A 15,166-nucleotide genomic window follows, 5' to 3' on the forward strand; every position below is an offset into this window, starting at 1 on the left:
GATGCTGTTTGGAAAGGTAAGAACGGTTTTTAGAGTATGACCTTTGTAGCCGTACAGAAAACTCCCTGTCTGTGTGGCGTCTTTTGAGCTTGGATGGTTTGGGTTTCTTTTTCTTGTACCGCTCTCTATCAATGCTCCTGAATCGGTCATAGCCACGCAAACTTCCCTCCATAGTTTCTGTGACCTTCTGGTAGTGAGTGACTCTTCCCCTATGGCCTTCATTGAAGAAGACTTTTCTAAGCTTGAGGACCATGCTGGATGCCCCTTTGGGCAAACTCTGAGATTCTTTTGAGCTGGACCTGTGGGTCTGATAGGACATGGATGAAGTGCTCTCGATTTCTTCGTCGCTGCTATCTGAGAAGTCATCAGAAGTCAAAGGTTGACGCCATGTAGCAATATCAGTCGCTTCCTGAGTGTCATCTTCAATCTTTACCTCAACATGTGCTTCGTTGCAAGCTGCAGGAGATACTTCGAAGGTATTGACGATGGTCCATCTCACTGGTTCCTCAGAGAAGTCCTCCTCTTGTGAAGAACTGGTCTCATCTAAAAATGTCCTTTTAGAAGAAATCTTTACTCTCCCTTTCTTTGCCTTTGTCTTCAGGCAATATGTGGATCCGGAATTCTCTAAACATGTGGTTTCAGATGTGGGTGCTTTAAAGGACTTGAGGTAGAATTCATCTGGGCCGTTCACACGACTAGTAGAGTCATCTGAGCTGTCCGTACTCTCTCTCTTGAATGTCAAGCGTGTTTTTGCTCCTGCAGAGAGAGAGAATTGGAATTTAGTATCATTATTTCACAGAACACATTGTATTTTGTCTGCTTTATGGACAAACACATCTTCCTTGTGACTTTTGCCATCAGAGTTTGCATCTGTATAACAAAACATACAGCTAAAAAAGCTTCTCTCCAAACTATTACTAAAGAAGTTTCAGTTACAGCATTCGCTCTGTTTTACTGCTACTGTTATCATGGCTAAGGCAACGTGTCAGGTGCATCAATAAAATACTCCTATCTGGTAAGCAAATGCAAAAAACAACAAAAGTAACCACGTGGAAGGGCTGTGCGATAGTAAAGAAAAATGCTATATGCGATAGCGGGCTAAATAATATTTGTTATGCAATATTATTATAATTTTTCTAAAATCAATTTCAATTGTATTACATATATAAAACAAATTATACCTGTATAACCAATAGGACTGAATTGCGATATAGGATGCACTACAATAATGAATCAAGTTTGTAAAATATACATTTAAAAAATCTAAAATATATATAACCAACATACATATTCAATATTATTTCTGATTATTGATCATATTCCATACATCAGGCACAGTCTGCTATTTGCATTGACCTAAAACTTAGGACTATAGACCACTTCACAAGATGTAAACCCTGGCTCAGCGTTGTTAACGTCATCCAAAGTGGTCTAAACATAACTTTAAACTTTTCAAATAATTCAGTCATTGCAAACTATTGCGATACTTCGATTAATGGCGCAGGTCTACCACATCATATAACAAATTACTTTACAGGAACTATTAAGTAAATGTTATTACTTTATGAAACAATGCTGGGAATTAGAACAACAAGCCATTTGGTGAAACAGAACAGTGAACAGGCAAAATAAAAAAAGTCAAAAATAAAAATAAAAAAATAAGAATGTATTTCAAAATGAAGTGCTACAGTGCATGACCTAATTCATCTTTCTGAAAACTAAACTTGAAACATCAAACAGCTTTCTCCAAACACCTAAGAAATTATCTATCTCAAAGATTGAAACCAGTGTGAAAAATGTTACTGTTGCACATAACACCTCCCACTCGCACCCGCCTTACATTCCTCCAAGTAAATATTAACTTCCTTCCTCTAGATTTATGTGTCAGAAACGGAAGATTTCCCAAACCAGAGAACACTGTTCCGTTCCACACTTTATCTGATTAGCAAACACCTGCAACAAAACTGCACCAGTGAGGACTGCAAGAGCACTTTATTATAAGATGCCCTTTATAAACACATCTACTTTTAAGTGCATTAAGCATTAATGTGATAGTTCCCCCAAAAATGAAAATTCTGTCAATTTTTAATGACCCTCTTGTCATTTCAAACCTGTATGACTTTCTTTCTCATGCCAAACATACAATAAGATATTTTCAAGAATGTTGTTAACTGCCACCCATTCACTTGCATGCACTTTGTACCTATCCAAAAGTGAATGTGTGCCGGTGCTCTTCAGTTATCAACATTCTTCTAAATGATGACAGCATTTTCATTTTTGAGGGTACTATCGTTTCAACTGTGATGCTAGAGAAAAGAAGTTTTGGGGGTCAAAGTAAAGAAAGGTACCTTGGCAATTTTTGGACACCATCTGTAGCAGTGGAATCTGCAAAAAATCAAAAATCAAAATCAAATCAAAATAAGTATGACGATAAAAAGATTTCAAATGAAAAACTAAAGTAAAAGCATTAAAAGGACATGTTACCAAAATCAAACAAGGTTTGAACAAAGTTTTGTTGTACTGCTGTCGCTTTATATACAGTTTGAAATTGATTTAATGAAAGCTAGGACTAAACCTTCCTATCTAAAGAGTAATTATTCAGCCAGAATGGGTCATACAACAGAATATTATCCAAGAGACAGCCGCCTAATGATTCTGCAAACTTGAGAAAAGTGGAACTGAAATTTGAGGATACTAAAAATAGCAACATACAAGTTTCGGTTACTTATCCTTCTTGTGCTTATGTAGAACGTATCAAAACTAAATGTACAAAATTACAAATGAATCAAACCCATAACCTCAGTTGTTAGAGAATGGTTAGCGAACGCCAAGGTCATGGGTCCGATCCCAGGGATTGCACATACTCAGATACAAATGTATAATAAATTGCAATGTAAGTCTCTGCTTAATGTATACATGTAAATGTAAACCAGGTTTGGGAAACATTATTATTTCCCATGTGACTGCATAGAAACCTGTTACATGACTACAAATATCTCAAATCTGATGAATTAGAAAAGCTTCCTTAAAGGGATAGTTCAGCCCAAAATGACCATTCTGTCATGAATTACTTGCTCTCTAGATGTTCCAAATCTGTATAAATGTCTTGGATTAGTTAAACACAGAGAAAGATATTTGGACAAATGCTTGTAACCAAACAGTTATTGAACCCAATTGACTACCACAGAAGGAGAAAGACAATGGTAGTTAAAAAAAAACAGAACTGTTTGCTCTACTACATTCTTCAAAATATCTTATTTTGTGCTCAACAGAACAAAAAAATCAAAAGTAAGTTTTCCTACTATGGTAGTCAATGGTGACCATGAACTGTTTGGTGCGAAGCATTCTTCCAAATATCTTTATCAGTGTTTATCAGAGCAAAGAAATTTAGTGAGTAAACAATGACAGAACTTTTAATTTTGGGTGTACTGTTCCTGAATATAACACACTGAAAAAGCCCATCACCACCATTATACAGAGTTCTATTGCTTTTGTATCAAACTAATACATATGAAGGCTAAATATGTTTCGTTTACGTTACATAAGTAAGAACTACAGAAATTCTCAAACAAAGATAAGCCACTCAGCACTCACCAAGGAACTTGCAGACGCTGACGTAGTAAAGAAGGTTGAGAACATCAGGATAGATATCTGGCAGGTGTTTAAGAGACAAGAGCCTCCTGAGTTTAGAAGAAAATGCTTTTTTGTGAAGCTGAGTCAGCTGTCTCTCCTCTGACAGTGTGGTGGGCCTGAGCTCCACCCGATGCTCTTGGAGGACCTGGTCTATGAAAGTTCCCTGAACCTGAGGAAACAGAACCTCTTTCACCACCAGCATAGGAATGAACACAGCGCCGGCCCTCATGACATGAGGAAAGGGACATTCACGACTTTCCATGTACTTCTGAAGCTGCCAGATCACCTTTCGAAGAGCCATCAAAGTCTCCTCACTTTTCAGCCACACTTCCCTTATTTTCAATCCTAGGAGGCAAGACACTTTCTGGGGTTTGCTTGGATGAGAGGACGACTCTTGAAGGTTCAGTTTGCATAACCAGTCCTTGAGCTCTTGACAGGGTGTGTGAGTAACAAAACTATGTACAAGTCTACAGAGGGACTGGTGAAGCTCCATAAACTGGTGACGGGCTTGTTTGCTGCTGCTTATGATGGGCTTGACCTCCACGGGAGATTGAGGAACGTCGACAGGTTGGGTTGTGGAAGCTCTTAGGATTTCGGGGATGACTATCTTAAAATTGGACAATTTAAGGCAATGAGGTGGGATTTTACCGAGGGAGTATTTAGTAAATGGAGCAGGGAATTCTTTCACAGCATTCTCGGTCTGACAAGATTCAGACTTTCCTTCTAAGGGCGGATCGCTGTTCAGATCATTTCTCACAATGTTTTCAGGCACAGAGCCAGACATACTTTCTTCCAACTCCCCCTGCTCTTCTTTGACCGAAACGGTGTTGTTCATCTCCTCAATGACGCACACTTTTATTTCCGACTGATAAGCCATTTCATCTGGATCCAGTTTTTCTTTTTTGATGTTTATGATCTCTTCTGTTTCAGCTTGACTGTTACTGTTAGCCGGCAACGCTTTCCCTTTTGGGCCGAGATTATTTTCACAAGAATTTGCTTCTTGATCTCTACTTTGAATATCTGGTTCTTTTTTAAGCCGTGCTGGCTCAGGTTGTGGGCTTCCTGAATTCTCCTGCGGAGACATCATACCTGTCGCTTCAAAATACATTTTATAAGGAGCCAAACTGAAAACTTTATTAATGACTGGCATTGGTGGGCTGGGGTGTGACTCTTCTGGTTGCTCTGTTGCTACAGTCTTTTGCTTTTTAACGGGTACATCAATTTCATTACCATTATCACTTTCGTCTCTGTGTCTTTTAGGTAGCGAATCTTTACGGGGTGAACCACCATGCCGGTGTTCTTTTTCGTAAGATTTTGGAATAGTGGCGAGTCCTTTACAGCCATTTGCAAGGAAGCCGGTTCCAGACATCTCAGAATAGTCAAAAGGTCTCTCAGCGACTGCGCTGTTAGGATGTCTGTAGTTGGCCTGTGTGGGGTGGAAAGCCCCAGGAGTTCCAGACTGTCTACAAAGCTCCTGAGTGGAGTCAGGTGTCTGCACCCTTCTTAGGGAGAAATCAAGTGGTCGCTCAGATTGATGTATGGATAAAGGCCTCTCGTGCAGGAGGGCCTGGTTAGTATTTAATCTCACTCCGTATGGATGGTAGGTTGGGAATTTTGAGATCAGTGGATGGCGTGGGGGAACAACAGAGCATGATGTTGACAAATTGGACAGATCAGGCTGGGGTGAATGAAACTGAGCCATGTGATTATGCTGAGCATGTTCTGCAGTAACAGCATTGGGATCGGCTCGGTACGCCTCGTAGTACACACTGGAACACGGAGGTATCTGTGTGTATTTATGAACATAAGGACGATCCGGATATACCTTAGGAGGGACGCCACGATGCGTCAATATCCTCGGGTCATAAGCAGCGGGGAGACCTCTGTGTATTTGTAAGGGGATTGGGGCACGTTGACAGTACTCTGACGTGGCGATATATGGATGTGCGGTGTTGTATGTATAGGCGCTGTGGCTTGGTTCCATTAAAGGAAGCGATCTCCCAGGACCATTTGTATTGATACCATGGTAACCATCAGTCTTTCCATCCTTTAAAGGTATTCCCTCTGCACCACGCTCTAACTGCAAAGCCCTCTGCTGTGCCAAGGCCTCCTGGCCCTTTTTATGCAAGTACGCCAGGCGGCTAAAATGTGCAGCCCATTCGTCATCATATATGCGTGGAGACATCCTATGCGCGCCGTGTTCCACACCGTAGTTATGAACGCATCCACGCTCTGTGCAGCAGGGGCTATGACCATACACTGGTTTTGGAACAGCCAATCCGACACAGCCCTCTGCATCTGTTGAAGATACAATGCGGCTCTTTGGAACAGCCACTGGCGAGATGACCCCAGTAGCGGGACTGTGATGTCTGGGACTGTGTTGTCTGGGACTGTGATGACTGTGATGTCTGGGACTGTGATGACTGGGACTGTGATGTCTGGGACTGCTGGCATAATAAGTCAACCTTTGCGGTCCAGCAGAGCGGCTGCCACCACCATCCATAGGGAAAGATACATTTTCGGGCCTGTAAATGCCAGGAATTGCAATTGACCCCTCGGTGGCCGATGGGTGAATCCCTGGGCTTGATCCATTTCTCACGCAGGTCTTAGACGAGTCCCATAGAGCATTAAAGTCAAGAGGATCTTGTCCACTGAGGGAGTAAGAAAAGTAGCCCCTACCGATCGGTAAAACTTTGTCGTGGGAATAGTGTGGGAGGCTATCTGTTTTCCGGAGCGCCAGAGGGACCGCAGTGCCAACAGCTCCTTCCATCTTACTTTGAACAAGAGGGTTGATGAAGCTCCGCCCCTGGTTGCTGCTCATCACGGACTCCCGGCACTGGCTTGACCCAGCTAAATCATAGCTACAATAGGAAAAGGAAACAAAAATCTTTCATTTAAGATTTGCAAAGGTTTTGTTTCTTAATTCTGAAAAAACTATTCGCAAAGCACAGCTATTTGAATATGCACGCTGCAGGGATAAATATTTATTCAAACAGTCAACTCTGTGGTTTATAAATCTAATCAGCACAGCTGTACCTTCCTCTTGTGGTTTTCACAAAACATGTGCTGCCTAGCAAAATAGATTTTACACACCTTTTCAGTCTGACATCTTCAAACATTAGAAAGAAATGTGTGACCAGTAACCACAACAAGAAAAAACGGCACACCTTTCAGCTCCACAACAGGGGGTGCACCTTACTTCCTTAGTGTGCAAGGGTGCACACAATAAATGCAGTTTGCACTGATGAAAAGTTCACTTGGTGTCCGTCAAATGTGGTTCTTTGAGGATAGATATAATCAAACAGAATGAAATAAATACATTTTAACTGTGGGCTATTTTTGTAGTTTACTTTTAATAGTATGCTAATCTAATGTTCTAGATCAGATTTTCCATCAAATCAAGCACGTTATATCAATTAAGAAAATCTTCAAACATGTGTGACCTTCCATTTCATTTTGTGATTTTCATATTTATGTTTCTATATGAGGAGCTTATAAAGCAAACAGTATCTGTACCACGTACCACACAGGAGTGGAGGAACACTCAATCCCTCACGTGAAGTTCCCTCAAGAGCACAAACAGCATAATGATGCTCACAGGAGGGTAGCACACGTGGGTTAAGATTGACAGTGAGGCAGGGGTTTCAGTGGCTTATCAGCGGTGGAGCAATCCCCTGGTGAGGCCACCCAGAGATCTCAAAGTGATGAAACAACCCTTACTATCTTTCAGCATGCTGTGGCTGCGTATCAAAACCTAGTGAGCTACCTTCATAGAGAGCACCTAACTTAGGCTGTTTTTGTATCCTGTCAGACAAACGCACATAGCAGAAGTGATATTACTTAGAGTTTAGAAAATGTATAAATATGTCTAAAAACGGTTTGACGCGCACATCCTTGCGCAATGACAAACTCATGAAAAGACTCAGTGTTCGTGGGGCATGCAAATGTATTCATGCAAATGAGACTTTAGAGGAGAGACCATTTTGGGCACGCGTTTCGGCTGTTTTGGTAAACTTCCGTCAACATTTTGCTCAACTTACGTGAACTTACGTTACTTTAATCAGAAATGCGGTCAATCGAAAGCGCCAAACGTCACCGAACCAGACACCGTAGAAACACAATGCAGCCCAACATGCTTTTTAAAAACGCACGTTTGAAACTTTTCCCACAATACTTGACCTGCAGTAAATAATGACAAGCGGCAACTGTTCTCACGTGGTCTCACTAACGTCACACACACCCGAGACAAACGCAATTGTCAGCGCTTATCAGCGCGTTAAACTTTAAATCAAGGCAACATCGACGTAACAGTCATTTCACGTTTTTAAACATTCCCAAGGCAACTTGCGGAAGACTCACCTCATGCCAAGAAATTCCTATCTGCATTCCCGCCCGCATGTATCCATAACAAAAGTAAGATCCAAATCGTTTAGGTGCGGAAGAAATCGTTTATTGAGGAGCAAAGAACGTGCATGTCATACACGGAGAGAAGCCGCTTTCAGCAGATTTTCTGAAAGGTTGTTTGGTACTGCCAGTCGAAGAATGTCAGTGGCAAAAGATTTAGCCAATCAGAAAGCGACAAAGCAAAGAGGGCGCGGCCTCTTCACCCAGGCGGCAGCAGTTAAACCGTAACCGAGTGTGGTAGATTTGAATCTATCCCGTAAATAATGGATGGATGTTGGATTTTATTTAGTTCAACAGTATACGAATAAATAAGGTTTTGTTTGGTAATTATTGCAATTTAACATCTGAAAGATACAGACACTGAATAAGCTACATTCTTTTCAAAAATAAATAATGTTAATTTATATTAACGGTGACTTACTTTTTCATACGATGAAATACAAACATTCCAGCATTTTCTGTGCGGTATATCTTCGTACATATTTTCAGATAAAATAATAAAGATTAATAACCGATCAGTCACTATGTTTGTTACGATCTCATGTGCACTTATTTTCGAAAACCGCCCGCGTGTCACTTTTGATACTTAGCTTTTTATCCGCTGAAATATATTCCTCTGTATATTTTTAAAATGTTCGGCTGTGATTGCGCCACAATTAGGGCCTAGATGGGGAAGTTATGGTAGTCTGTGGAGGCCTGCAAAAAAGTAGATCGCATGATGAGATCATTGGTTGAAATGATATAAAAATAACAGCTGAAACTTTTTTTCAATTTTGTTGTCTCAAGGAATACAGTTTAAATATTTCAGTACTTGGATCCTGAAATAATGTAAACTTCTTATGTCCCCTTGTCTAAACAATACGGTTGAAGAGTCTAGTCGGTGGAACACAGTTTCAGGCCTGGAGACAAAGTTTGACACAGACACAAGTGCTTGTTCAATCAGAGTCCAAACTTTATTGTATTAAGGACTAATATTTATATGCTTGAAACAGGAGGTGTCATATAAAACCACCAAAAAAGTGGAAAATCACCAGACTTTCTGTTTAGTCTTTCCTCCTGAACAATCAGATATGATTACATATTTAATATTACAATAACAAAACTATTGTCCCTAGATATCATTAGGAACCTTGAGATGGAGAACAACAGATACTTATATCAACATAAGACACGATACAACTTTCAACGAGGTTAAACAACAAGAAAGTAAGGCACATCTTATATGAATAGAAGCTAATATTAATGGGAAAGAATACGAATGAATACATATGATATATGAACTTTGTATTAAACACAGATGCAATATTTGTAGAGGACAGGATGAAATCCAGATTCTCACAGATCCTTTGTAAAAGAGATTTCTTGCAACATTTGACGCAATTTCTCCACAACATCTGCTTCATGGACGCAAGCAAATTTGACATTTTATAAGTGTTCCCATTAGAGTGATTGTGAAATAGTCCAGAATCTAACACTTTTCAATAAGGTTTTTGTTTAAATTTGTTATTGCATTATGAACTTAAATGTAACAATGTTGTTTCTAGCATTCATTCATCTTGGTTAATGTTTGTAATGTTATTTCATGTTCGCTTGTGCATTAAATAATGTTAACAAATACAATCTTATTTAAAAGTGTGGAAGATATTACTTTGGTCAGAAGCTCTGGATCCAGGGACCAAGAATTACACTGACACAGAAGTGCAGTTCACTCAAAGTTAAATGTTTATGGAGGAAAGGTCCAATATAGGAATGAATGAGGAAATGATGAAATTCTTTGACCCACACACTTCGGTAGATGGAACATTATGAATCATAAATGTTAATACTTTTTGCTGAGGTTAGCATTATGTGAGTTCCGTGTGCATCTGGAACATCCTGATACTGATCCAGCCACTTCAAGTCATAATTCTAAGTGACACTTATAAGTGATCAACAACATAAATAGGAGAAAGCTATGTGGAATTGTATTGGACACAGGCAAAACCTAAAATCTCTCAATGGTCACTTTACACAGAATCTTATAAATATATATATATATAATAGTTATAAGGCTTATCACATCTTTTAAAATAAAAAAGTCTTGAAGGACAAGATATAAATCTCACTAAGACTAAACCAAACAATACCTCAACAGTCAAAAATGTAGAACATGTAGCGGGGACAGGAAATGTGGTTTACCGTTTTTTAAATGCCCATTTGTGCATCTCTGAGTGAGTGGAACATTTGTCAAAGGTGTTTTAGCACGAAATAGACAAAACTCATGACAAGACTGTGCAAGTATCTCAGTGTGTTTCCTTGTCAGCAATACTCAGGAATTGAGATGGAAGAAAACCAACACCTCTCACCATCACCCTAAACAGATGCAGCAGCTTAGAGACTCAGTCTTTCCCTGTTCTATCTTGCCCAACTATAACGTGATCTATTGACACATTTTGTATTGACACATTTTATATTTTGAGAACTGGCATTTTCCCCTGTCTAGAGGAATTTAATACTTCCCTTTATTCTTTTTTCTAAGACACAGATGGTTCCAGTGGCCATTAAGGTTACTCTGACAAATAGACAATAGATCATGTTGACCCAATGAAATGAAACTGTAAAACAAGATATAAGAAAAATAAAACAAGACAAACGTATTAAAAACAAGATGATAATGACATCCTTTAAGAGCATTGCGAAACATGTAAATCAGCAGCCAAGTTCACAATTGTCACATGACCAGGAAAATGACACGGCCGTCCCTTTGAGAAAATCTAATGTAGGCACAAGATTAAAGCTTCTGTCATTTATGAACCCCCTAAATCTTAGAAGTTGTAACTGAAACTTCACATATTGCAATCCCTTCACATAGGCTACATGATCACAAACATCATGACCGGCCCTTCACCTCTTGTTAGAACAAAACAGAGCTGATAGGTAACCCAAACATTGTCAGTTGGAATGATAATACCTTTTAACTAGTAAGGGTCCTTGCTTATCTGGATGTTCAAGCGACCAAAGAGAGTGTGAAATCCAGGGCAAAGATGAAGCTTCAGGTTCTTGTAAGGGGAAAAAATCCCTATGTATTTCTTTTGTTCTGCTGTATATCCTTAGATCTTGGAATGCTATGTTTTTTGCCCTGTACAGTACCAAGACAGACTAGGGTATTAAAAAATGTTCTTGGTAATAAAAGCATGGAGTCTTAGGCATTTGGCCGAGATAAGAAACAAAGCATTGCATCAAATCACAGAGAAAGCCTAAATCTATTGCTTTGCAGATATATATAAGATACATAAGTTATCAATTTACTTCAGCTGTATGACCCTTCACTACACATCGGGCAGTGATATAATGCGACATGAATATAAATTATGTATAAATTATCTGAAAATTAAAGAAAACAAATTTAGTTTTACATGTTTTGTCATGGAAAACGTAAAAAATAAATCATTACTTATAAGAAAGGTTGTCTTTAGAGTCAGGCTATCTGTGACTCTTCCTCAATCTTATGACTCGCTTATGTTATCTCTTCAGCTGTTCCTCCTTTAATTCTTTGGAAACATCAGAAAGGAATGTGTGACCAGTATACACAACAAGAAAAGCCTGCACACCTTTCAGCTCCACAACAAATGGAATGACGAGGTTGTTTTTAACATTCCCTTCAGGCATCTTTTCACTGGCAGTAATTCTCATGATTTTGCACAATTTTTTTGTTGTAATGTTTTTGGGAAAAAATCTAATGAATGGAAGTAAACAACGTGTATTTGATTCACTATTATATGTTGATTAACGGTTTGATTCAATTCATGAATTCAAATTTGTACACAAACACGTATAAAGTAAATTATTTAGTAATCTACATGGATCATTTTTCCTTATATATTGCTAATATTATATGTGATTTGCTTATTCCACAGAAGTTTACCCAGTCAGAGCGAAGGATTCAGTTGTGATCTGTTGTCCCAAGACGGTACGAATCTCTACATGTCAGTTTTGACACAACACAGATGGCAGAGATAAAGCACTCCAGCTGTTTATTGTTTATTACCCGGTCTTCCTGCTGGAGTAAATGTTTGACCATAATTGGTATAGGAGGCCAGAACTAGGTCATTTATCCATGATCCATGTAATTTGTTTATGTTGGCGTAGTCTTAAGTGAACCAGACCTATTGCTGTGGCCACTTTTGTAACTTATATAAACCTGTGTTGTAAAGAACAGTTATTGGAATTTTGAGTTGTGATTTGTCTAAACAGTACAATCCATGACTACTTTACATTTTGTTGTTGCCTCATACTAAATACACTACATCTGTCAACTTTGCCTAATTATTTGCCCATTGTGAGACAAGCTGGTATCCTCCGTAAGAACCTATATGTTCCCTAAGGGTTTTGTTTTTTCTTAAGATCAGGGTCTCAGCGGAATTCCCCAAAGTACCAAGCATTTCCAGTTACCATAGCATTGGATGTTCCAACCAATTGGCACATGTCAGTAGCTTTTTTTATATATTGTCTTGTGCATTTTCTCCAAAGGCTCCAACAGAACATGAAAACAAAGCAATTGGATGTGCAAAATCTAAATACAGTTTGAGAGCATGATGCCAGAACAATCCCAATCATTACAAAGAATATGTGTTGTGCATGTACACGATCTTGTATTCTGGTTATCATTATATATTTATATATTTATTATATTCTTTGAAAGATTTTACAATATTTACTTGTGACCACTTCGCTTCAGAAGTTTAACACCAGTCCTATTTTTATTTGGCTCAAGTAACGTTATGATGATAGGGTGTTGAGATTCTGTTCCCTTACAAACAAATCCTAACATACTCTTATTAGACCAGCTATAAGGTAAAATACTTCATATGAAGCATCTATTTATTTGTGTGCTTTTCTAAAGTTAAGTACGCAAAAACTTTGTTTGAGTTTGCAAACAAAAGCAAAAAAGGGCTCTGTGTTGTAAAATTAGTCAACATTAACACTTATCAGGCAGATCTGACCTGTGACTGAAGATGGTAAAATGCAGGATATATGAACTCGTTGGTTTGTATATTACAGTGGCTGGAACAATGTAATCTGTTGTGCAAATACTGTAATTGAGAACTGTTAAGATGAGGCCAGTATTTGATCATGTTTACAGCTGAAAGTGGTAGTTTTGCATGTCTCTATTCAGAATATGTGATATCTTTAGCACTAAATGTGTGATGAAACCCTAGCTTCTATGAGTTCACTCAGCTGGAGAGTTACATCAGCCACGTCTGCATTACCTTTACACTACCTGGGGAAACAGCGCCATGAGCCTGTCAACAATCCCAAAGGATGACAAGCAGGAAATGTGACAAGTGTTTACTCAACCTTATTGACACCTCCAACATTAAGCAGTCTGCTGGGGTACACCTGCCCTGAGTTAGCCTGCAGGCAGCTTCTTAATCTGCTTACATTTGTGTTTAAATTTATATGCAAAATTGTATTTATATGATGATAAAAAAAGGCTCAATACACTAATCGAGAATTGTTTTTAAATGACCTGAAACAGATCAGCGCTGTCCATAATTTAAATAATGATTATTTATTATGCCCCTGTTCTTTGATGTCACTCCCTGTGAGCAACTGCCTGATAAACATCTCTCTTCCTGCTGGGGCGTCTGCTTTTAAATTCTGACTTGACAGCCAATGACAAGAGGACAAGTCACAGCATCAGACAGGGGATCGTGTGTAACCCGACAATGACTACATCTGATGACAACACCTCAGCTGTTTTGCAAAACAAATATGCATGAAGTGAATGAACAAAACAAAAAAACAGCCTATTTGTAATGGATACGTTATAAAAAGTGTCATACGCACCATCATTCACTCACCATTGGTCTGTTATTGATTCCTACTGATATATTCAGATTATGTTTAAAATGTTGTTCACATATTCTTTCAGGGGAAAGTGGGGCTGGTTGTGTCGGGGCAGAATCGAACACCCAATGTTGGAAGAAATCACTGAGACCAATAAGCCTGGTTTCAAGGGTTTTAATCTTTATTTGCTCGAGCAAGCAAAGTGAGACACCGGACTTTAGGAGGATGGGTGTCCCTGAGCTTGAGTTGTTTTCGGGTCCCCCCTACTATTTTTGAATCATGTGTCTGTTAGCATTAGTAAATGTTTTGACTAACAATGGGACTTGTTCATTGGTTTACACGTTTATAATACTTGTTTTGACAGTGGGAGCCACAAGTGGTGGGTTTATAGCGGGTAGGAAGTTTTAAACATACATTAATATAAAATCCAATCAAAATTAATAATCAACATTACAATTTAAAGGAGACTTATTATAGTGTTTTGACACAATCATATAGCCCTACCATTATGTATTTTAAAATTAAATGTATGGAAGATTAACAAATGCAGAGATGTAATCGAAAACTTAACTAATGTTAACAAATGCAAAGTTGTAAAATGGAATTGCAAATGCACTTTAAAATTATATTCATAATAATGAGATGAAACGTCTTAGCATGGCTTAAATAGTTTTTTAGAATAATGACATGGGACCATAGTTTTATGAGGTCTAGTTAACTGAGGTCGTGCAGGGCAAATAGGGCACTCCTCTGTTATATATTGTTTAAATTACTTTATACCTTTACTTAATACCGTCTGCCAAATTCATTATTGTAAATGTAATACCTAACATAACATAATTTTCATGTCAAATTCTTAAATGTAAATCTAAAAGAGTGTTAAATGCAGCTCACAGGGCCATAAATCCATGAATGGTATATCTGCAAGGTATGACTAAACAAATCTACCAATCAGGTTTTACATGACATCACCTTTTTTGTCAGTCCATCCTCTTTTGACCTGCCACAGTAATATGTCTAGCTCCATATATCAGAATTTAACTGTGGCAACGCAACACCCTTCTGAAGTTTTTTAAAAGAAAAGCCCATACACACATTTTTAGAAAGCAGATGTATGTCATTTTGTCATTCACTGATAAAGGAAAGACACATACATCTATTTTTTTAAAGAAAAGCACATACATCCATTTTAAGAATGCAGATGTATGTCTTGTTGTCATTTATTACAATGAGCTTAGTGAACACAACCAGTGTTGTGTTTTCGTTTGTAAGTTGAACCAACTAATGTTTACTAAAGTCT

The 15,166-nt window shown here is 38.5% G+C and overlaps 1 protein-coding gene across 1 annotated transcript; it reads right to left on the reverse strand.

The window, feature by feature from the left end:
• Positions 1-659: 659 nt before the first annotated feature.
• c14h15orf39 (chromosome 14 C15orf39 homolog) lies at positions 660-8,877 on the reverse strand. Its single transcript, XM_056766633.1, has 5 exons — positions 8,849-8,877; positions 7,993-8,733; positions 3,595-6,494; positions 2,349-2,385; positions 660-756 (listed from the first exon to the last, which is right to left on the reverse strand). Exons 2-5 carry the CDS (start codon positions 7,995-7,997, stop codon positions 705-707), a joined length of 2,994 nt encoding a protein of 997 aa, XP_056622611.1. The 5' UTR covers positions 7,998-8,733; positions 8,849-8,877; the 3' UTR covers positions 660-704.
• Between the last annotated feature and the right edge of the window lie 6,289 nt (positions 8,878-15,166).

The sequence above is a fragment of the Triplophysa dalaica genome, chromosome 14, assembly GCF_015846415.1.
Source record: "Triplophysa dalaica isolate WHDGS20190420 chromosome 14, ASM1584641v1, whole genome shotgun sequence".
Taxonomy (NCBI): domain Eukaryota; kingdom Metazoa; phylum Chordata; class Actinopteri; order Cypriniformes; family Nemacheilidae; genus Triplophysa; species Triplophysa dalaica.